The 23,256-nt window shown below is 34.8% G+C and overlaps 2 protein-coding genes across 4 annotated transcripts; one reads left to right on the top strand and one right to left on the bottom strand.

Annotated features, from left to right (window-relative positions):
• Positions 1 to 1,029: 1,029 nt before the first annotated feature.
• LOC107042942 (stromal interaction molecule homolog) lies at positions 1,030 to 12,477 on the bottom strand. 2 transcript variants are annotated; one of them, XM_015264204.2, is made up of 11 exons: positions 12,339 to 12,477; positions 11,088 to 11,675; positions 10,874 to 11,013; positions 10,496 to 10,728; positions 9,903 to 10,018; positions 9,634 to 9,803; positions 9,244 to 9,387; positions 7,992 to 8,159; positions 7,532 to 7,796; positions 5,554 to 5,628; positions 1,030 to 3,833 (listed from the first exon to the last, which is right to left on the bottom strand). In XM_015264204.2, the coding sequence occupies exons 2-11, from the start codon at positions 11,317 to 11,319 to the stop codon at positions 3,406 to 3,408; spliced, it is 1,971 nt and encodes a 656-aa protein (XP_015119690.1). In that variant the 5' UTR covers positions 11,320 to 11,675; positions 12,339 to 12,477; the 3' UTR covers positions 1,030 to 3,405. The 2 variants fall into 2 exon arrangements, with proteins under 2 accessions (XP_015119690.1, XP_015119689.1); XM_015264203.1 differs by lacking the exon at positions 12,339 to 12,477 and having other exon boundaries at positions 11,088 to 11,936.
• Positions 12,270 to 23,074, top strand: LOC107042940 (protein cramped). Of its 2 annotated transcripts, XM_015264202.2 has the most exons (4): positions 12,270 to 13,005; positions 13,135 to 13,315; positions 15,689 to 17,541; positions 22,794 to 23,074. In XM_015264202.2, exons 2-4 carry the CDS (start codon positions 13,138 to 13,140, stop codon positions 22,896 to 22,898), a joined length of 2,136 nt encoding a protein of 711 aa, XP_015119688.1. In that variant the 5' UTR covers positions 12,270 to 13,005; positions 13,135 to 13,137; the 3' UTR covers positions 22,899 to 23,074. The 2 variants fall into 2 exon arrangements, with proteins under 2 accessions (XP_015119688.1, XP_015119687.1); XM_015264201.2 differs by having other exon boundaries at positions 12,270 to 13,315.
• The last annotated feature ends 182 nt before the right edge of the window (positions 23,075 to 23,256 follow it).

Here is a 23,256-nt window from a genome sequence, read left to right as displayed (position 1 = left end):
TAGGGAATGGATGGAATGAATCTATTTTTTTTCGAATGTAGGTACACTGTTAGGAAAACAATGAAATTTCATGGACAATTGACTACTAATTTTCAGGACAGTGACACTGAATGCGATTTAGGGGGAAAAAACATGAAACTTTAGGTTTCACTGAAAATTTAGTAAAATTCCAAAATTTTAAGCAGCAGAAAAACGAGAATTCCTTAATTTATTTGAATTTCCAATCTAATGTGTATATTCAGTGCCAAATTACATTGAATTTTCAGTGAAATCTCAATTTTCATGATTTTTCACTCTAAATCGCATTCAGTGTCACTCCTGAAATTTCAAGGATATATTTACCGGAATTTTCTGCTTTTCTGTTCTTTTTCAGGGAAAAATGGAACTGAAATTTGCAGTTCTCTTTGATTTTTCCACGAAATTCTGAATTTTCAATGACGACATCCTCGAAGTTTCAGTGGTAATTAAATTTAAAAAAAAAAATTCCAAAATGTGTACCGGAAATTTCAGACAAAATTTTTTAACTGTGTATTGTTAAGCCACATCAATCGCCGTTAATTGAAATTCAATTCATCGATTAGTTTTTTTAATTTTTGAATTTTTTCGAAAATCGGTTGNGAAAATTCAAACGTGGAAATTCTGTCCGCGGATCGAAAAGCGCGTTACGCTGGAACCTTCACACTCGTCAGAGATTTTTTTTCGGCCTTGTGACGAAATAGTATATTTCGTCATTAGGCGGAAGAAAACTTTTCTGGCGACGCGGAGCGTCCGTGAAACGCTGCCTTACAGCCGGAATGACAAAAAAGTATTGAAAATCAAGTTTGCTTCACGACTGCTTGATTTGTTCGCGAACTTTTCCCCAACTTTTTTTTCCGTGGGAAAATCCATAATTCAATCTTCAACAATATGTGAAAATTGATTTATTTTATCCCATCACGTTCGACTTCTCCACAACTAAATCAATTCCTCAATGAGTAGAAGCACCTACAAAAAATTTCCAAGAGAACCCAAAGAAATGACAAGTCTGCATTCATCTCAAAATTAATTTATTTCTGTTGGAAAAAACCATACTCCTCGCATTACATAAAAGAAGACGCCATCCCCAAAATTTACATAAACTATTTTGCAATGGATTTGGACAAATTATTACACCAATTTTATTTCTATATATACCCTCCCAATATCTGTCATTTTTCAATGAAATTAATGAATACATATTTTCTCTTAGAATTTCACATGCCGTCCACTGAAGGTGAAATTGCACCAGCCAAACTCTCCGACCACCCATTGGACACCACAATGCTCCCTCCAATATCATTTATCAACTAAGTCACTATTAAAATGATTTATCATTTTTTTCGATCACTTAAGATTCTACGCACAATGATAGAACACGTAAACCTGAGTTTAATTAAAACTTTCCTGGCCATTGAAAATACTAATCACTCGATTCCATCGTGAATCAATTGGTTTTAACGGTTTAACGACCATTTGATTTATTTTTCACTTGACTTAAGATTAACTGGAGAGAATAAAATACGTGGACAACAAAATGAGGAGATAAAATCATTATTACTTGGAATAATAAACTAAAGTGCTCTCATTGTGCGCAATTAAACTATATAATCTACCTACATACTCTTAGATTGATTACGTAAAAGGAAGTACATTTTGAGCCCATGGGGTTGATTAATCATCAATTAAGGATTAATGACATTTGGCCATTGATTTTTGGTAGCTTAATGCTCATGTGAAGATTAAGTGATAAATCATGACCATGGGGAAGATAAAAGCAACAAAATGGTGACACTAGATTCAGAGGAAGAAAAAATCATGGATTAAGCACTTGTCGTGATATTCGCTACACGTACGACAAATTTTTATAGAAACACTTAGCGCATTTGTTAGGAAATTCAGTAGACTTTATATTGATTTTTCGCTGATGCTATTGAAAAATTCCACAGGTTGTCCGTTCGTTTTCTTTCACGGAATAAAAAATGCTGAATAGAAAAAATGAATAGGTTTTGGTTTTCTCGTATTACTTATACCGTTGAGACATTTCCTATAAAAATTTCTCAATACAAATTCCCTAATTCTCCTTTCACTCCTTTTTTCTTCCAAGATTGAAATTTCGAGCAAAAACATTTGAAAAATTCAAACTGAGGAATTCTTATAGAAACACCTCAACAGATTGAGTTGTGTGTAAAGATAAAAATCTATTGATATATTCTCTAAAATGTTAGCTATTGAACATTTCTACTTGAGAAAATGTCCAGAAAAGCTGCGGAATATTTCAATAGAACTGCAGTAGAATTGCTAGTCAATGCGTTTGGTTTTGCTATGAAATTTTTTCATACGTGTTTTTACCTTTTGGTGAAATTTCGTGTGCCTTTCGATTAATCATTAATGTGCATACATAATAAGCTCTAGTCGTGATAACAATATACATATCAACAATATTTATCTTTTTCCACCTACATTAGTCCGTGGCAAATTGATCATTTAATATAACTTTTTTTTTGTCATTTGTAGAAATTTTTGTATGAAAAATATCGTTACTCATCGTTCGTGGTTATTTACTTTTTTTTTACGTTAACTCATATTTCCCACTTGGGATTTGCTTCATCGTCTGCTATTCTCAGCTATGCCGAGATGAATCTCGTGAGATTATTCATCCTCATTTTGATTATTTAGTTAAAGGCCCTGCGGTGTCAGATATTCGTTAATTATCAAATATTGACCCCTTTTAATATTCTGATAATTCATGAGCAATTCCAAGTACTTTCGATATCATCCCTTAGAATAAATATTAATCGTGTCATGAAGAGAATTTAGTGTCTGAAATTATCTGATAATTAGTCATCCTCATCGAGGCTGGAAGAACGTTAATTCATCGCTGAAGAGGAAATTCATTTGAGTGGAAAAATATTGTAACTTCTCAATAAAACCCCTAAAACGCATCCCCCAATGAATATCTCATCGTCCATCAAAACGACCATTTTCCCCACATGAATAAATCTTCCCCTAACCCAATAATTCTCCGAACCCGCCATCAACAACCATCGCTTAAAAAAGGAAAATAATTTTCCACTATAAAACCCTAAAATATCACTAAAAACCCGCAATGATATTGTCCTCAATCGAATATACAATTTCAATAAGTTTAACATAATTTGTTCGAACCAGAGTCTGAGGCATCGAGAAAAGCTCAAGCAGAGAGATAACGAGAAAGAGAGAGAAAAGACACTTCAACAATTTGAAAAACCTGACAAAAAACCATCAAAAAGTTTTTATCACAATTATTCATTTAATACAATTAATACTTAGGGTCCATTTGAGCTTTCGTCAAGGCACTCTGTTGCTCTGTGATCGATTAAGTGCAAATGAAGCCCTCTTAACGAACCATCACGTGAGCTTGCCCTTATTCTTCCTGAAGCCAGGAAAATGTAGCTTTCTACGACGTCTCTTGAGCTCATCATTGTCAGCTGTTGAATTTGAGTCTGTTGACAGTGTCTCATCGTCGACTGTTGGTAATTCCCTCAGTGTTTTCCTTGTCTTTCTCTCAGACAAGTCAAGGGAATTATCTGATAATGATGTTTTTGATAATCCCAGGGAAATTTTTGCCTCGTCGTACGTCATACTCGTCGCTTCTTGACTTAATGATCTCGTCATACCCGTTTTCTCTTTTGTCACTGGTCTCGAGGGAATTGGAGGAACTACGTCATCATCACCAACGGTGAATTGCACCTCTGGCGGTGTGTCCTTGCCAGTTTCACTGCTTGATGAATCTGGAGGGGCTGATGACTCTTTCCATGTCAAACTCTCCAGCATACCTGGAACAAAATTTTTCTCTGGATATTGCAGGATTGTTTGTTCTGAATGAAAAAAAACATTGACAATGAATAAATCTTAAAATACATTTATTTGTAGTTTCTTCAATCACGTCATAAATATCACGTCTTCATTCAGTAGTTTATTTTGTTCGAGTTACGTGCAGGGCTAGGTTCATTGTTACTCATGCAACTAAAGCAACTACAGACTTAATTAATCGCAGTTTGTACTTGTAATATTTTGAGAATTGATTATTCGGTCAATTCTAGAAGACATTCTGCTTTATTTTGAATTGTTTTATGTGTTGTATAACATTGTGATTATTACATTGATTTTTTTAAGTTTATAGATAAGGAATTAATCTTTGTGATTCGTTACAAGTTTTTTTTACAAATAAGATTGTATTTGTACAGTGTAAAATTGTTAAAAATTTGAGTATAGTTTCTAGTATTTCTAACTTGGTGTCTCGCTTATTCTCGTGGAGATAACAGTTGTTGAAGAGTCAAGGCACTTTTTACTACACGTATACTTGGTAAAATAATGGAGAATTAACAATTATTCATTGACCACTGTGTCTTTTTTTCGTTTGATCGAGTAAATTATCTGAATAGTTATGACATTTTCTGTTGACCCTATGATGCCAATCTCAGCATCAATGCTGCTATTCTCTACTTATTACAATAATAATGTCCCTGATGTATACACAATAATTACTTAAATAAAAATTGAAGCGTCAATTAAATGAAATTGAAGAAAAAAGAAAGAAGTAAAGGGCAATTACAGGTGCATTATTGTCGGATCCTTCCTTGGCTCTGGAAGACTTGTCATTAAATGTATTTTTAAGTAATCGTTGTCATGAGCTTCTCGCAAGACCGAGGTTTCAAGAGAAATTTGTTGTTAACAAATGTGAGATTCTTCGTAATTTTAGGTGCGAGTGGAATAACACTATGTTGGATACACTTAGAAGTTAAGTATCGTTGAAACGGTGTAGAGTAATTGAAAAAATATGCCCGTGGAAACGTAATCATAAACAATAATTGTCATTGATGTAATTACAGCTAATGTTCCCCATTCAATTTTAATTGGAGAAGATAATAATCTTGTCTTCTATGTTTTTTTCCTACATTTTCTCTTCATTGTTATTTCAAAAAGAAAGATTCTTCGATTATGGAATAAATTCATTTTGCTAATTTGACTTTTTTATTTCTAACATTTTATGATACCAAAATATCAAATACTGAATTGTTCACTACAGCACCATGACTATAGCTAAAACACACATTAGTACGAAGTAATAAACCAATTAGTAATCTTTGGAAACAATAAATTTCAAGATTCCCAATAACAAGAGCCTCTACGAACTAGTAAACCCAAAAAAATAATACCGAATTACATCACAAGTGATTGTCTACATCAAATTTTATGGGCATGTTAATGTCAATGGATAAAATAGTGCTGTAGTTAAATAAAAGAAATCATGTAAACCAAAAATAAACTCAGTGGATTAAACAAGTAACATTGATTGTACATGTCCCGTCTACAGAGCTGTGTGCATGTGAAAGCTGTCGATGCCCCCATTATTCATTTTTCACAAATTCACATTGTAAAAAAATAGACAGTGGAGAGGATAAAACAAGTCTGGATACTGGTATTTACATAATTCGATAAAAACGATCAGGGTCAGTCAATCGGAGTGCTCATGGATGTCCAATTCCTGCTTACCTGCTGCGCCGGAGGTTGATGCTGCGTATAGGGAGCTCGCCTCATCGTCCAAGTCATCCTGACTACTCATTCGTCCTGTGGAAAATTGAAAATTGGGGAATTAAAATAAATTGAAGAAATAATTTATGCCTTAAGGATATCCAAGTATCTTTTACAGTTTGGTATAGAGCACACTATAGATTCAAGCATTTAAAGTCATTAAATTTTTCAATTAAATTGCGTGAGAAAAATTTCAAACAAATCGTGAGAATTTAGCGTCATCAAAATTACACTTTGCACAAAATTATAATTTTTTTAAACATTCGTTGTTTATAAATAAATCATTGAAATTGTCTAAACTTCCGGAAACCTTAGTTTTTTTAGGCAATAAATCGATTTCCAGTAAAATTCTGAATATGAATAAAATTGTTACGATTCCAAATAAATGGTGGAAATTCTTATGGTGGAAAATTTATTGTTTATAAATTACTTATAGAAAATGCTCGTAATTTTCAAAAATTGCAGTTTTTAAATGATTTCGTCGATCTTCTTTCAAACGTAAACCTTTCTAATTTTATTTTCAGATTTTTAAAATGTTTTCTAACGGTGCAATATCGCGATTCGAATTTAGACCTGCAAACTTTAAATAATAAAATCATTTTAAAATGTAGAAGTAGAAAAGCATTTGCGAAAAAATAACCAAAGTACTCGGATATTCTTAAAAACATCTAAGGTTGATCGAATAATAGCTCGGGGATAATACAGAAATGAAAATAATTTCTATATTATTACTATTAATTTTCCCTCGTTGCAGTTAATGTGAGAAGAATAGTTATGAAATTCTGATTTTATGTTAAAAATGCAGGAAAACTAAGGATTTTCAGACACGAAAAAATTTCATAGAAAACAGGAAACATTTTTATAACTAACCTAGACACGAATTTTCCATTTTTTTTCATGGTATTTTTTCTTTTTCTCATTAAAAAAATTAAAAAAGAAAATTTTAACAACTTAAGCCCCCTCATTTCCATAGAAATAATCTCAGTGTCTATTGATTTTTTCCATGTAATATTTGCTGCTGAGCATTCGCATTGAAAAAAAATACACGGAAAAGCTGTGGAATTTTTCAATAAAAATTTAATAAAATTGTCCAGTGAAAGCCCCACAACGCTCTCCAAATTTTTTCGTACATGTTGCAATTTCAAAATATGTGAGGCTTCAACAAAAACATGAATTTCAAAATGCATTATGAGAATTGAGCGTATATGAAACTTAATACTCAATTAGGGACCACGCAAATATTATGTCAGCATAGTTGGGGAGGGGGAGATGAGAAACTATGTCAATATGTGTTGCCAATATAGGGAATATGCTGACATAAACGGTAGAGACGGTGGAGGGGTTAAAATTTCAAAAAATTTGCTGATGAATACTCAAATGGCCCACATAAGACTCAATTAGAAAATAGTCGACTGAATTTTCATGATTTTTAAGCAGTTGTATCACTGAATCAAATTGAAATGAAAATTGACCATTAGGTCTCCTAAAATTGACTGATTTGGGTTTAAAAATTGAAGGTAATTTCATATAAAGCATTCTGTGCAGAAATTTTTCGATCACTGTACTTTATTCCAACCAATATTTCAACTACGTGAAGACCCTCAAGCTTGCGCGACATCTGTTCAATTGAACTGTACGTAAATGAGAAATAGTTCTGCACGTTTTATACTAATATTCATCAACATACTCCATACCCGAATGTAAAAAAAAGGTAACTGAAGTATGAAAAAAAAAAGAAAATGAAACAATCTAGTAGACGAGTATTTAAAATTCAGAGCAAACAAAATATCTCTCTGAACAAACTGGAAATGGAGACTACAATTTTCAATCCGGCAAGACTTTAATCTTGTTAGAATTGTTGAAAAATAACAAAAAAATGAATCAGTGTTCATCTCACCCCAGTTTCCTTTATAGAAAATTTCTTCAAATCTATATTTACCCCTGAACCCTAAACTTCGTCCATTTGGTGCTCCTCGATACAGAATGGTCTCCAGATAGTTTAATCCATTGTTATTAATAATATTGAACCCACAGAGTATTTCAATCTGCTTCCAACGATGAACTCTCTCTTGCAGCTCAGCTGTAACTTCATTCAAAGCTGTTCTGGCCTCCACAATGCTCTTGTCAACTTCATCAATAGACTTCCCATGAGTCGAAACAAATGCCCCCACAAGGCTAGATCTCTTCTTTCGTAATTTCTCACACTGCGAAGAAGAGAAATATTCCATAATGAAACATTCCCCCTTATCGTTAGAAATTCCAATGCGTCCATGAGCATTATTTTTAGGTTCAAAAGTTCTACATGTTCACCCAGGAACATCATAAATGCTCAGAGTTTATGGATCTCCCAAAATAAGATGAGGAATAAAATAAATATGGGAAAGTAAAATATGAATTACCGCTTCGCGAGCTTGTTGCAGTTGCTTCTCAGCTGCTATTTTCTTCTTTATGTATCCTTTATTCTCAATTTCGTGGGTCAGTTGGAGCCAGTGCTGGAGACCAACTGGTGGTGACCAGCAACGATCCTCTAGTTCTCCTTCTGCACGTTGAAGCTCCAATTTCAACATCTGTATAAGTAAGAAAATAGAAAAGTTGAAGTGGAGGAAGCTCTTTCCTTTTTTAGTATCACATGCACGGAGAAAAAAAGTTTCTAGTTTCCATTGGAAATATCTGGCTTTTAGAACACTGGGGCAGTAAAATTTAACGAGCAGAAAATCCTGTAAATGAGTGGAATTTTCACTCATTTGAAGAAAACTTTCCTAAAAATCAGGGAGGAAAGTTCTATTTTTCAGTTATTTTTACGTAAGTCTAATATGATTGTACGGAAATTAAAGCACATTTTCCTTCATTTAGAGGAAATTTTAGTTCTGGTATTCAGAGCTTCTGGTTTTTTACAATAAGAATCTTGAGATTCTGCGAACAAGAACATCCGGATTCTCAAATGAAGAACAGTCGCATTCTTGAATTGGCGATTTTTCCTATAATAAATCTATTTTCCTGAAATAAATCTACTTATGTTTATAACTTCTTTGTTATTCAAAGTATATTTTCTGACACCTTGACACAATTAATCCCCAATTAATGGTCAAGTATTCCAGAATGTTATTCCTTTTGGTGCTTACTTCAAGAGTACGGCGATTAAATTTTAAAGATTTCTTCTGAAATTAAGTATCCATTTTTTTATTCTCAGTACAATGCTTTCTAAGAATGGATTTTTCAACACCAGTAACTTGATTCTGAAAATGAGCAACTTTTTTTTTTGTATAAAAACATTCAGAGTGCTTATTCTCTCAATTCTTGAAAATTCCAGTCATTTTTGCTTCATCTCTGGTTTTGAGACAACTAAATTCCTCTAATGGACCCATTCGTGGAATATTTCATAGTTTCATCAAAAAACAAAAAGTGTTTGTAATGCCGTTTGATGGAAGTGTATTTTTTTCATCTCTCAAGTCTTCATTTCACATTTTTAATAAAATTTCGATAAAAATACAATGAGAAGACTTTTGTTTTTCTCCAAATGGACGCGAAATCGGAATAGAATTCTATCTAGATCGTTTCAATCTAGCGATGAAATGAAGATTAATGAAATTTCAATCAACTAATGTAATTCTATCCTACAAATGAAGATAAAAATGTAAACAAAAATATTACTTCGATCTCTTGCTTCAATTGAGACACCTCCAGGTCAGAATATGACGTATGCATTCCCATATTCTCACCCTGCAGCTTGGCCTCGAGTTTCTGTTTCTCGGTTGCTGCACTAGCCTGTTCCAATCTCGCCCTTTCAAGTTCTTTCTATAATTAAAATAATAAGTAAATAGACAAAGTTATATAGAAGTGATTAATGTAATTTTGTCATCAAATACGATGAATCTTCTCATTCTTTAGCTTGTAGTCTCAATCCATAAGAAAATAATAGCACAAGCCTCATATATGATTAATTACGCAAATACAAATAAGATAAGAGTATAGTCAAAGAAGAACACACCCACCAGACTTAACAACTGTGTCCTATAAATTACAAATGCAAATAAAGCACACCTGCAAGTCCTCCAGCGCAAGTTCAGCTTTGTGGAGGCCCTCCATGTCCTTCATCATCCTCTTCAGGTGTTTCTGGGAGCTCTTCTTCTGCTGATAAGCGTACCAGCAGCCAATCAAGGCTCCAAATAGTAAAGTTATGAGTATCAAATCCTTAATGCTGTGTCCAGTATCTGAAAATTAATCGAAAACAATCAATAACACGCGAGAAAATCGTAAAGAACTCGTGACCAACATCTCAAACTAATTTTAGTACTAAAATGTATAATTACCCTTTGGTGGTCCAAATAAAACTACATCCATAGCTTTTAAGGCAATCTTTTGTTTATGAATTGGATCTTTAATCCCAAGAACATTACTGAGATAATGCATATTATTCACAGCCAATCTGAAGCAAAAGAAATCAGAAAATGAATGATAAAAATCCACAATCATGAATAATTAAGGGTATCCCTATAAAACAGGCCTTTCTTACGATAGTTTCCACGTTTTTCGTGAATAATTTTTATAATATTCTCCAGCTATTGAAAAAATAATGAAATGGGGGCCTCTAACACGTGGGACTCGATTCTTCCATCTTATGAGAAAATGGTTCTTACGATGTTCTTAAAAAATGAATCCATAATAGATTTGACAAATTCCGAAATTCGTGAATATTTTCGTGAAATAATTTGTTCGATTCTAACAGTTATTGTTGCCTTCATCAACAACATATGGGAATAGAAAAAATCAACAACTTATGAGAATGCCATAAATTAAGTAATTTAGAATTTTTTCCGGAAATTGACAGGGACTAATTTTTGCATGGGATTGTTTTAAGACAGACCTTAACGTTAGAATCATTGAATCTTGATGAAAAACTCACCTAGGAAGAGTAGCACCAGTGACACGATGTTGTATAAAATTAGGAACGTATTGTGGAAGCTCAACATTAGTAGTAAGCCATTCAGAAGTCTGTTCAATCGTCCAATTGTGCACTTCAGATCTCAGCCAGGCCTCCCATAGCTCCCTAACACTAATGTGCATGTCATCATTGTGATGGAAGGCACGTTGTCGTCTCTCGTAACCTGCCTCGTACTGCAGCTCTTCCCTTAGAAACTAAAAACCATCGAAACAAAGATATAAATCATCTTCATGTCAAACACAAATCAACCAGGATTCCCGAGAACCCTCATCCTGTTAAAGCACTCGATAACTGAATTAATTGAAAGCAAACAATGACAGTTCAAGTGAAATACATTACATCATCGGACTCGGACAGATCAACGTCGCCATCAGCATCATCGTCCAGTTGACTGTGTAGGGACTTAATCGCCTCAAGACCAAGACGATCGTGTGATGCCATGGTTATACACGCCAAATCATCATTGCATGTCTCAACACCTGTAAAAGTCATTAACAAAGATAATGATCCACCAACAATTATCCACTGTAATCAAGATAAGAGAGATAAATACCCAAGATCTGTTGCTTATTAGACTGGGCACTGTCATGTGCAACGGCCTGAGCAATTCCATCAGTGAGTGATGCTGAAAATTTTGGTGAACCTTTTGATCCATCACTCGAGCGTGGCTGATAACCAGTACTTGCATCTAGTGCACCACCACTAGCAACAACCTCAGCAAAGCAGAGGCACAACAGTCGAAGACCATAGATCACGATTAATTCGACATTCGCCACTGATCGCATCTCTCAAGTTAACCTTAACTCAAGTAGATTTTTATTTGTATTATAATGAGAACGACTTTAATCCTCAATTTGTTTGGGATTATTCGCGACCTTTGGGAAGACAAGTGTTGTGATAATTTATCACGATTCAGTTGGGGGGCCACTGCACTCGACAATTTTCACACCTCAAGAACAATATCTCAGCGACTATTAATGGTTTATTTGTTCCGGGAAACACTTTGGATTAATGTTTAATCAATTCTATGAGTTTATTCTGGAGATGTAAACCGTGTGGGCTCTTCTTCCTCGTCGTATGATTTTCCTGATTGCCCCATCAAGACCCCCTTGTTTTGATTCAATTGACTTTACTTTTAGTGCTAAAAGTTTAATGAAATATTTATTGATTATTCGGCTTTTACGGTCTTGATGATTTTAGGATTTATGCAAAATTATTTCAGCGAATTATTTCAATTATCAATCCTCTTTTTAATTAAGTACACTTGGCTTTGGGCACGACGAATGAGGGGAATCAGATGTTTCTATCAAGGCCACCGACACTACCACCACGAGCAAACGCGGAGGATGAAGAAAAGGGGAAAAAAGACATAAAAAAAATTATCATGGATTATGTTGGACCAGCCGAGGTGGCACACTTCGTACTTGGCTTCTCAAATATCATCGCCATTTTGGATTTCGTTGAGGCGGTACTGTCTTCCGCTTTTCAATTTTTCCGTTCAATCGTTCTTCTCAATTACAATTAATAAGTTATTTATTGTATCTAATCAACTCTTCTTGAAGATGAACGAAAAATTATCGAGATGAAATTAATTACGAAAGGTGAAACTATCTGGAATTCGGGAAATTCAGTTTTCGAGTTTTATATGATTCCGAGGTTAGAATACCCTCTGAAACAAAAATGGCGACTTCCGTTCGCCAAATTTGAGTGTCTGAACCAACAAAGTTAGAGAAACATAAATCTATCCTTATCGGATTGTCCCTGTGAGTGTAAATATTTGTCACAATAATGGATATAACCTTACCTCTACAAATGACCCGAATTCAGTACAAATCACGTCATAATTATCGCGATTTAATAATAGAAGTAATTGAAATTGAACGTGTCGAGAGAGAGGAGCGCGGATAGGTTAGGCTAGTATTAGATTGCATCGACAGTGTTAAATAGCTTCAATTACGAATAATACTGCAACAGCAATCGCTTGTTTACATGAACCGGTTGCGAGTATTAGTGGGATGATTCATCATCGTAGAATTTAATGTCTCTAATTCATTCTGACGGAAAAATTAATCTTCGTCTGAGCCTTCACAACAATTTCAAGGGAAAATCCTCCAGGATTGAATGAGTAAATTTTTTTCGCATAATAAATATAATTCTCAATTTGAGAATTATATTTTTGTTGAATTTTAATGACTGAGGAGACAAATTATTTTGTTTCGACTTTTTGTGATCATGTCCATCGAGTGTATGAGATTGTGAAAAAGTCGATCCATTTTTGACGTATGAAGAAGCCGGCACAACAAGTGACACCATTCAAAAACCTTTGGACTCCATATTTACATCGTGAATGGTCACGTGGACCCAATGGTTCATCCAATGAGAGCTTCTCCCCTGTGTTTTGCTGCCGAATGAACAGACCCGAGCTGAACTCGAGTTGTTTACATGGAAGATAATTCTGTTGACAGCCATACGTGAGTTGAAAATTCCCTCGACAATGTTGACATTCCCATAAAACTAGCTATTGTCGATACATGAATGGGAATTTCGTGGAAAATGTGCTTGTGAGCTATTTTAGTAATTCCTCAAATCAAATTCTGAAGATAATGGAAAGCCAGAGAGACGACGACACTCAGGTGCCCATACCCTTGAAGAAAGACGAAATCACCCCATCATCTAGCGACAAGCCAATGGATTCGAAGAATTCTCAGGCGAAAATTGCCAGGGGTACGAAGAAGATGAGAATTGACTCCACAGACTCCAACCAACCTGCAGAGAAAAAAGGTAACAATGTCTGGATGTATTTAACCCCAAATTTGAATCAAAAATCATTCCTTCGTCATTTGATAATTGTTTTGATTGCTTTGGTTTGATTAAACGATTCGGTTTTTCGTGGATTTTCGGTTTATCGATTCATCACGTAGCAAAAACTTTAATAGAAGATTCTAGCGCATTCCCTAGGAAGTTATATTAGTTCTTTGTGAATTCCTGAGCTTTTCGCAGATTTTTTTTTACAGAAACATGAAATTTATAGATATTCCTATACAATTTTTTTCAAATTTCTTCGAAGGAAAATTTTGAGTTGAATTTTCAATTTTTTGTACTCTTTTTTAAATCGTATTCTATTGAAAAACGGAAAGAAATCAACTATGGAAGTTTATGCCGAGAAAATTTGATAGAAAAGATATCAACAAAGTTTTTTTAATAAAAATGTAAACATCTTTTGGATTTCGTATTCAAAACAGGGCTTGATAAAATTGCAAAATTTTCAATTGAAGTGATAACAAAATGATTTTAAGTTTGCCGACGTATTGACCTCTATTTCAGGTCCAACTCAGGATAAACTTTTCGATACAATTTTGTTTTCATATTTCTTTGAAAGAAAATTTTCGGGTGGAATTTTGTAGTTTTTTATACTGTTTTTCACTCGTTTTCTATTGAAAAATGGGAGGAAAAGATGACTGAGTTTATCATAAAAATATAAAAATCTTTTGGATTTTGAAGGCAATACAAGGGTCAAGAAAGTTGCAGAATTATCAGTGGAAGTGATTACAAAATAATTCTGCGTTTGTTGACGTTTTGACCGCTATTTCAAGTCCACAGAGTGTTGGTACAATGATAACCTGAAGGAGAAGTTACATTAGCTTTGTGTATTTCTATTGCAAATTCCGCAAGTTTTTTCTTTTTCACAAAAAGAAATTGATCAATTTTGCAGTATAAGTTATTTTATTCAGATTTCTTAGAAGGACAATTTTTGTGCGGAATTTTCTATTTTTTATACTGTTTGTTACTCGTCTTCTGTTAAAAAATGAAAGGATAGAAACTGAGGAAATTCATATCGAGGAAATTCGATAGGAAATATATCAAAAGGTTGAGTTTATTATAGAAATATAAAAATATTTCGGAGGTTCCATGCAAAACAAGGGTCGAGAAAGTTCCAGAACTTTCAATAGAAGTAATAACAAAACAATTTTACATTTGTTGACATTTTGACCTTTGGTTCAGGTTCACGTACCTCAGGTACCTCAGAGTGAAATGGTACAACTATAATCTGAAAGAAAAGTTATGTGCATACTTTCACATGAAAAAAATCCACTTTGTGCATCTAGTTTTTGAGATATTTTTGTTTCCGCAACTTCCATTTAAACCAATGTTAAACTATTTCGTTGATCTTCTGCAACGATGCCGTTTCCCACGCTATCCAGGTCTTTTTACGGAATGTTATCATTTTTATCGGAGAAAATAAATTTCTATTCCCAATTTCGCAGCTTTTTCGCGCATTTTTTTCAATGGATAAGTTCAATAATACATATTTTATCTGAATAATGAATAAAATTCCATTTTTCAATACAATCTACTTACTCTACTGAGATATTTTCTATATAAACTCTTCGGCTCAAATTTGCGAAGTTTTTTTTGTTTAATTTTTTTGTTAATGACAGAAAAAACAAATTGAGTGAAAAAAATTTGAAACTTTCACAGAGAAAAAAAGTTTCAATTTTCAGGAATCTATCACCAATTATTGGTGATACTGGACACTGACTGGAGTGACCTTGATTACCAGGCGATTTTTATCATGGAAATCTGGTGATAGATTCCGAAAAATTAGAGATGGGTACGTAAAAATTATTGATGGTGTCAACGAATTCCAGAATTTTGCACTCACTGAATTTCACCATCGCGAATCCCTAATAATTCGGGATAAATTCCTGAAAAGTACTGACCTGCCTGTGGAAATCAGTGAAATGTCCCTGAAAATCAAAACTTCATTTCTCTGTGTCCAGGAATTTCCATAGAAAATGTCTCAATAGGAAAAGTTTTATAAAAATATCAAATTCTATTGATTTTTTCTATAAAATGATTAATATTGGACATTTTCTAGTAAAACCGTGCAGTAAAGCTGCGGAATTTGCCATTTTCTATAAAAGTTCAATCAAATTTCCTAGCTTTCTCTATGCAATTGTCTCCTGCATTTTGTGTTCTGACTTATCTAATAATCCACACCTAATTGACATGAAGTATCCCCTAGCAAACCTATTTTTTCCACTCAACTACTTTTTCCCTGAGGCATTATTCCTTCAAGTACTCATGCATCCACACAAAGCCATCAAAACCATAAGCGCAAAATGAATCAATAAAACCTCCCTTCTCTTCCAGAGACCAAAGATGACGACGGGGACACAAAAATCGTGCGCTCCTTCAAGCGCTCCTGCGAGCTCTGGTCGCTAGAGGACAAGAACACCTTCTTCAAGGCAGTGAACGAATTCGGTAAAGACTTCGACGCCCTCCAAGCCTACTTCCTAGCCCAAGGTAAAAAGAAGGGCCTCCCAGAGACAATGATAAAGAACAAGGAACAAATCCGTCACTTCTACTATCGAACCTGGCTGAAGATCTCCAAGCACTTGAAGTTTTCCGAGGACGTGAAGAAAGCCAGTCAAGAGATCTACGGTTTAATAAACTATGGAGAACTCCGAAGAAAGCTTCCTCGAATTCACGAGAAAGTTCTACTGAAGCTCAACGAGCTGATCTTCTGGGGTTCAACGCAGGTTCGTCTACGTGGTAAAACCATGAGAATCAAAACCCCCATATGCAGAGCCCTGAGAAAGCTGAATCAGCTTGAGGACTGGCAGGAGGAGATAAAACTCCCCTCTAGAGTAACTGTTGAACTTCGCCCAGCGAACAATTCGACCTGGTGGGAGGTGCAGGCACACGCCATGAATCCACGAGTGAGGACACTCTTACCAATCCAACGAAGACTGTCAACCCTCCTAGGCTTCCTGCAGCAACGATGGAAGCCAGCTAAATACAGAATCTCCCCAAACTTGGAGAACGAAGTCCTGGACCAAAAGGACCCTAAACTACTGAGAGTGGCCCCTCAGGAGGGCACGAAGATCACTCTCCCCATGGTGAACCTCGGGGAATACCTCACCAGCAACAGTGTAAGCTTCAACTCTTACGAGGGACGTCTGGGGCTGAAATCGTCGAGAGTTGAACTGCTGGGTTCAGTCCAGCACCTGAAAGGAGGTGGTAAAAAGTCCATTAAGAAGAAAATGGACAAACGAGTCCTGAGTTTAACAGAGGAATGCCCAATGTCTCTATTGTATGGCAACAGTGATCTTGATGGGGCTGAGAGCAGTGTGAACCCAGAGAAGAGTCTCTTCGCTTCTCATCTGGAGAAGAATGCTGTGGAGATGTCGACAGAGCCTAATAGGTTTCCAGGGAGGGAGACAATCGAGAGGATTCGAGAGGGGTGGACTATTGACGAGGCGAACAGTATTACCGTTGGGGATTTGTTCCTGATGTTTGGGCGGGAAGGCAAGATCATTCTCGAGTATTGGTGGGACGTGCCTGGGGGCTCTGGGGGAGCCAGGGATCGAGCCAAGCAGGATGATGGACTGTGTCTTGCTTTGAAGAAACTTCTTTCCATTGCTAAACATAATTATGGGACGAGCAAGGTTTACGAGAATGCAGGGAGTAATGAGACTGTGATATCGTCGAGGGTACCTTCAGCCAAAGAGTCAACGTTCAGGCGACCACTGATACCCCAGCCATATCATCAGATTGGAAGTCATGACGCTTTTAAGACACAGTTGGATAAGTTTAAGACTAGGTTCAGTAAACGAGGAAGGACTGTCAGGCAGAGGAGTCTGATTGTACAGAGGGCTATTCCTGTGGTCGTGAGGCAGGAGGAGGTTCAGGAGAAGGAGGTGCAGATGGAGGTGGATGGGAGTGGGAATGCAAATGGGATTGAGATTGAGGGCAGTCCTGCGATCGAGTTGACCCAGCAACCTGCAGAATTTTTGACTGCACTTGGTGGTACTTCGGAAGCATCGAATTCCATCATCACTAGTGCTACACAGATACTGAAGGAGGGGGAGGGACAGTGGTTGAATAGCGAGGTTGCTGATTACTCGTTGAGTAGCTTTTTGGGACAGTTCGAGTCACCAGTTAAGGGGTCGCAGAGGAGCCAGGCTGGCATGAGTCTTGGGGACGGGCGACCTTCGTCTGATGTGAGTGTTACACTAATTCTTACACTAATGAGCATGAATATTATTGCAGGGAATGGCATGTTTTTGTTTCGTGGGATTTTTTTGTTGAGTTATCAATTGTTGTTTAGGAGATACAATTAACATTTCATAATAACATGGAGAAAAAAGTTTCGGGTTTCCAGCACCACGGTACTAAAGTCAAGAACCCTGGGTTCTTAAAATGAGAACCGTTGAAGGCATTCGAATATTGCCTCGTGCGATTGGGGCGTGGAGGAGGTTCTGTAATTTGTGATGTCACACCGTAATTAATGGAGATGATTTGGGGAATCAAAGATGCCAATTTATGAACTTGTCTTGATTTAAGTACCATAGTTACTGGATTTCAATAAAAATGACTGAGAACTAGAGCTTTTTCTCTGACTAAAACAGGACGTGCACTCACGTATGAAAAAATCCTATGGAGAATTCGAACATTTCCTATAGGATTTTTCTGGTGGGATTTCCCATAGGATTTCTTATAGGATTTGCTGTAGAATTCACTATAGGGTTTTCTATAGAAAGTAACACACAAAATTGAGACTCGAAAACAATTGGTCACAAGGGTCAGGATTAGGGTCATAAATCTGATAGGGAATCCTATAGGAAATGTTCGAATTCTCCATAGGATTTCCTATAGGAAATCCTATCAGAAAAATCCTATAGGAAATGTTCGAATTCTCCATAGGATTTCCTATAGGAAATCCTATCAGAAAAATCCTATAGGAAATGTTCGAATTCTCCATAGGATTTCCTATAGGAAATCCTATCAGAAAAATCCTATAGGAAATGTTCGAATTCTCCATAGGATTTCCTATAGGAAATCCTATCAGAAAAATCCTATAGGAAATGTTCGAATTCTCCATAGGATTTCCTATAGGAAATCCTATGGAGAATTCGAACATTTCCTATAGGATTTTTCTGGTGGGATTTCCCATAGGATTTCTTATAGGATTTGCTGTAGAATTCACTATAGGGTTTTCTATAGAAAGTAACACACAAAATTGAGACTCGAAAACAATTGGTCACAAGGGTCAGGATTAGGGTCATAAATCTGATAGGGAATCCTATAGGAAATCCTATCAGAAAAATCCTATAGGAAATGTTCGAATTCTCCATAGGATTTCCTATAGGAAATGCTATAGCATTTTTTCATACGTGCTTGGCGCGCAAGCTGTTTTCTATGGGTGCCGGAATAGTAAAACCCTACTGTTTCTCATTTTCATTAATTTTCATCTCAATAATAATGCAGGAAAAATGAATGGTTTCAGCAAAGTTTTCCACAACGAGAATTTAATTGTTGAATAATTTATTCGGAATCATCATAATCTTCTGTATCTTCTCCTTTGTTTCTCTTTTGCTTTTTGCGTTCGTTTTTTTAGGGATGTATTATGCACTATATACATATATAGTATCCTATATATTTTTTTTTCACAGAACTATATTAATTTTTTTATAGTTAAAAGAAATTACAGTATAAAACATATGTATATTATACATACTATGTATTATATAATATATACATATATACCATGTTATATATGTATTTTTTTATTACAGTAAGAAATAAATTTATCTTTTTTTACAATTTACAAAAGAAAAACGACTATTTGACGCAATTTAAGCGAAAAAAATTTTTTTATCATCTTTTGTTTATTAACTTTATTTTTCCTATTCGGAGTACTGATGAGAATAAGAATTTTCCAGTCGGCTTATAATTCAATTGATTAGATTAGGTCGATTGTACTCTTCTTTTTTTATTCGATTGAAATTCAGCATCACATTTTTCTTTTTTCTCCTCTGGGTGTCCCCCTGAGCCTTGCTCTGGACTTTGGATTTTGCTGTTTCACTTTCCTTTCAATTAATCCATTGACAAAATCTTCTCCCGTCAAAATTTCTCAATAATTTTCTATTCTACTGAATGGAAAAGTATTATTCTCATCAGTACTCCCAAGAATAAAAAAGAGTTAATAAGAAAAAGTTAATAAAAAAAAACATTCAATAAACAAAGTTTTTTTGTTTGAATTTGCTTCAAACTGTCGTTTTTTGAATGTTTCATTTTGCCCCACTCTTCCCGACATAAAAAATATACAGACATCATATTACACTGGATTTTTGAAAAATGGATTGCAGAAAAATTTCACAGGAATCCAGTACCTTTTGTCTCTGGATTCCAGTATTCTGTGATACTCGAAGCCAGAGACGATTTCTGGAAACGAGAAACTTTCTTTCTCCGTGAACAGTTTATAATTCTTATATTATCATGTTGGCGGAGTTGTCGATTTCAGTTGATATTGAAGAATGTAAATGTTATTTTATATCATTGCGAAAGAACATAATATTTTTATTTTTATGTGCAACGTTCACGTTGCCAAGGTTTTTTCAACGTTTACTTTGAAAGGTTTCAAGAAGAATTTGGTAACATTTTTTAGATATTTTATTAATGTAAATCCCTCGTTTTTTAAGTCAAATTACATGGATTTTACATTAATGGTAAACTTTAACGGAGCAATGAACACTAGGGGAGAGTGGGGCAAAATGAAACAGTCGAAAAACGACTGTTCGATGCAGTTCAAGCAAAACAAATTTTTTATCAACAATTTTTTTATTTTTGGGAGTACTGATGAGAATAAGATTCAGTGGAATAGGAAATTATTGAGAAATTTTGACAGGAGAAGATTTTGTCAATGAATTACTTGAAAAGAAAATGAAACAGCAAAATCCAAAGTCCAGAGGAAGGCCGAGGGGGAGACCCAAAGCGAGAAAAAGAAAAATGTGATGCTGAATTTCAATCGAATGAAAAAAGAAAAGTGTAATCGCCCTAATCTAATCAATTGAATTATAGATGAAATATTTCATATTACTTGAATAGAGAACTGTGGATAAAATTAGTGAAAATTATTAATATTGTCGTCTTGATATAAGAAATATATGAAAAACCTTCGGGAGTTTCGAATGAGGAGAGAACATGGACTGAGCGATGACGAGGTCTTAGTTTGGCTGCTGAAGAGTCAGGGGATAAGCTGACTAGTGGACGTTGAAATCAAAATCTAACAGGGGAGTGGGATTCATCTGTGGAAGTAGTCAATACACTATATAGAGGTTTCGGATATCACTGACTTTTTCGCACCGCATGTTCTTTTCTACCGAATACAAAATTATTATTCTCATCAGTACTCCCAACAATAAAAAAAATTTACAAAGAAAAGTTGATAACATTTTTTTTTTTTGCTTGAATTGCGTTAAATAGTCGTTTTTTGGTAGTTTCATTTTACGCCACTCTCCCCTATAACCAAAGGATTCAAGATTTCCGCTCTTGAACGTCTTGACTAGGAAATTCTATTTGAAATTTAATTTATTTTTAGTCGATCCTATTGAAAAATCTCGCACTTTTTCAGTGCATTTTTAAAAACAAATGTTTAATAAACAACATTTTCCAGAAAATTTAATAGATTTGGATGTTTGTATGGAAATCTCCCGGATTATTTTTTTTTAGCTATTTTGCGAGAATTTGTCCATCTCAGAAGGAAAAAAATGTAGTGCGGAAAAACTCGTAAATTCATGCCGACGAATTTCTGCCATGCCACTCACCATTGATATATTCCTCGTTTTCTAAAACTATAACCTATAAAAATCATTCACGAATTTACACGGACGAAAAAATTTAATAGAAAAACCTATCGAATTCGTAAAAAAATTCTATTGAATTTCTATTGAACTGTTCTATTAGTTTTTGGCGGATTCTATTAAAAGGTTCAATAGAAAATATTCAGTAGAAAAAGTCAATAGAATTCAATTTTTCTGTAGAACTTATTATATTGAGATATTTTCTATAGAATTTCCTCGGCTCAAATTTTCTAAGTTTTTTCGTTTGATTTTCTTGATGAGAAAAAAAGAAAAATAGAATGAAAAAAACTTGGAAAATCTGAGTCGAGCAAATTCTATAGAAAATATATGAAAAGAATAAGTTATATGGAAAATTCGCATTCTGTTGACTTTTTCTATTGAATGTTTTCTATCGAACATGTCAATACAATCAGCCAAAAACAAATAGAAAGTTTAATAGAATTTTCTAACGAATTCGATAGGTTTTTTATCAACTTTTTTCCTGCGTGTATAAAAGCTAATAAAATCAGAATCTAACTCAACTCAACAATAAAGAAACAATGGCCTTAATTGCCGTGAAACAATTATTATAAATATCGATGTAAATAACCCCATAAGGGTTCGTACTTATCGATGAAATAAAAAAATTCTAGCGAGTTCACTAGGTCTCTGCTAATTTTTTTCGTACGTATTGACTAAGAATGAAAATATTATTCCAATTTATTTTCATTTATTGTTTATCTCCTGATGAAAATGGAGCACTTTTTCGAACGAAATTCAATGAAATTCAACGAAGGGGTTCAATTAACATTTCGTGAAAGAAAAATTTCAAAAAGAACTTAGCTCAGTTTCGTCAAATGTTTATATGTGGACGTCCACATGAAAAGGGACCACTGTCGATTCTAGTTTCCGAGATATTCACGTTTTTGTCTCAGCAACTCCCATTTACACTCATGTTAAAGTGTTTTTTTCATCTGCTCCGGCGACGGCATTTTTCACCCTATGAGGATCATTTTGGGCTCAAAATGTGCGGAATGTTATAAATATTATTATTAGAGTATACATAACTCCATATCGACAAAGTGGTCCCTTTTCATGCGGACGTCCACATATTTAGTTTTTTCTTAAATTTTCATTATACTAGGTGAAGAAAAAAAATTATTCCGTATTATTGCAGAACAAAAACTGTTTCTTCTGTAAGTACATTTTATGTAAATCCTCTTATCTATCTTTAGATATATTCAGTAATAAATCACAATGTTGATAGTGATGCTATGCAACATTTGAATAATTTGTATGACCAACAAGTAACAAAATTATGAATATTCTGAATAGCATTAGAGTTAAGCTATGGATTGAAGCAAAATAAATTTGCACAGTGCTTTGCACTAGCTACGTTTGTAACGTAACATCCATGCTATCTGGAATCCTGAAGCTACGAAACAGTGATAAATGGCATAATTTATGCATGTGAGTCACGGCAGTTTTTTTTCTTTGGAATTCGATTTTTTCGGGGGGAATCGTAAACTTTGTAGCACTGCGGTGACAATGAAATTCCTCATGAAACGTATGCATCCGTGCAAAAATTCTCCATTCGAATGAATAAATATTTGGTTTATCAATGATTACAGGTTGTCAGCCAGATGCAATGTTTGATGGGTGAGAGCAGTGTCGATTACATGGCCAAATTCGCTAACTTGGCCTCGCAAATAGCCTCAGACGAGCAGGATACGTGAGTCACATGATAAATTCCTCCCGAAAATATATGATTTCTAGCATAAAAAAAAACCACATGGAAGTATTAAGTTATATCCTTGAGCCCCTGGTGCGTTTTTCAATTTTCTATACAAGCCGATTGTGATGAGCCATTGTAATATATCTCATGTAATAAAGTGTAATTACGACCATCAAACCGTCATTCGATTATCTTTATTCTCCAGTCATAAAAAAAAAGAAAATATGCTTATTCATCGACGCATGCCTCCAAACGCTGCGGTCTGAAAGCTGTGAAAACTAAAAACGAGTTGAAATAGAGGCATCATTGATAATGCGGGGACGTCCACACCCGCAGGACGTCAAACTTCCAGGAAAAAA

This window comes from Diachasma alloeum, unplaced genomic scaffold (genome assembly GCF_001412515.2).
Source record: "Diachasma alloeum isolate Michigan unplaced genomic scaffold, Dall2.0 Dall_scaffold_00539, whole genome shotgun sequence".
Lineage (NCBI taxonomy): Eukaryota > Metazoa > Arthropoda > Insecta > Hymenoptera > Braconidae > Diachasma > Diachasma alloeum.
This window is presented reverse-complemented; position numbering and strand designations above follow the sequence as displayed.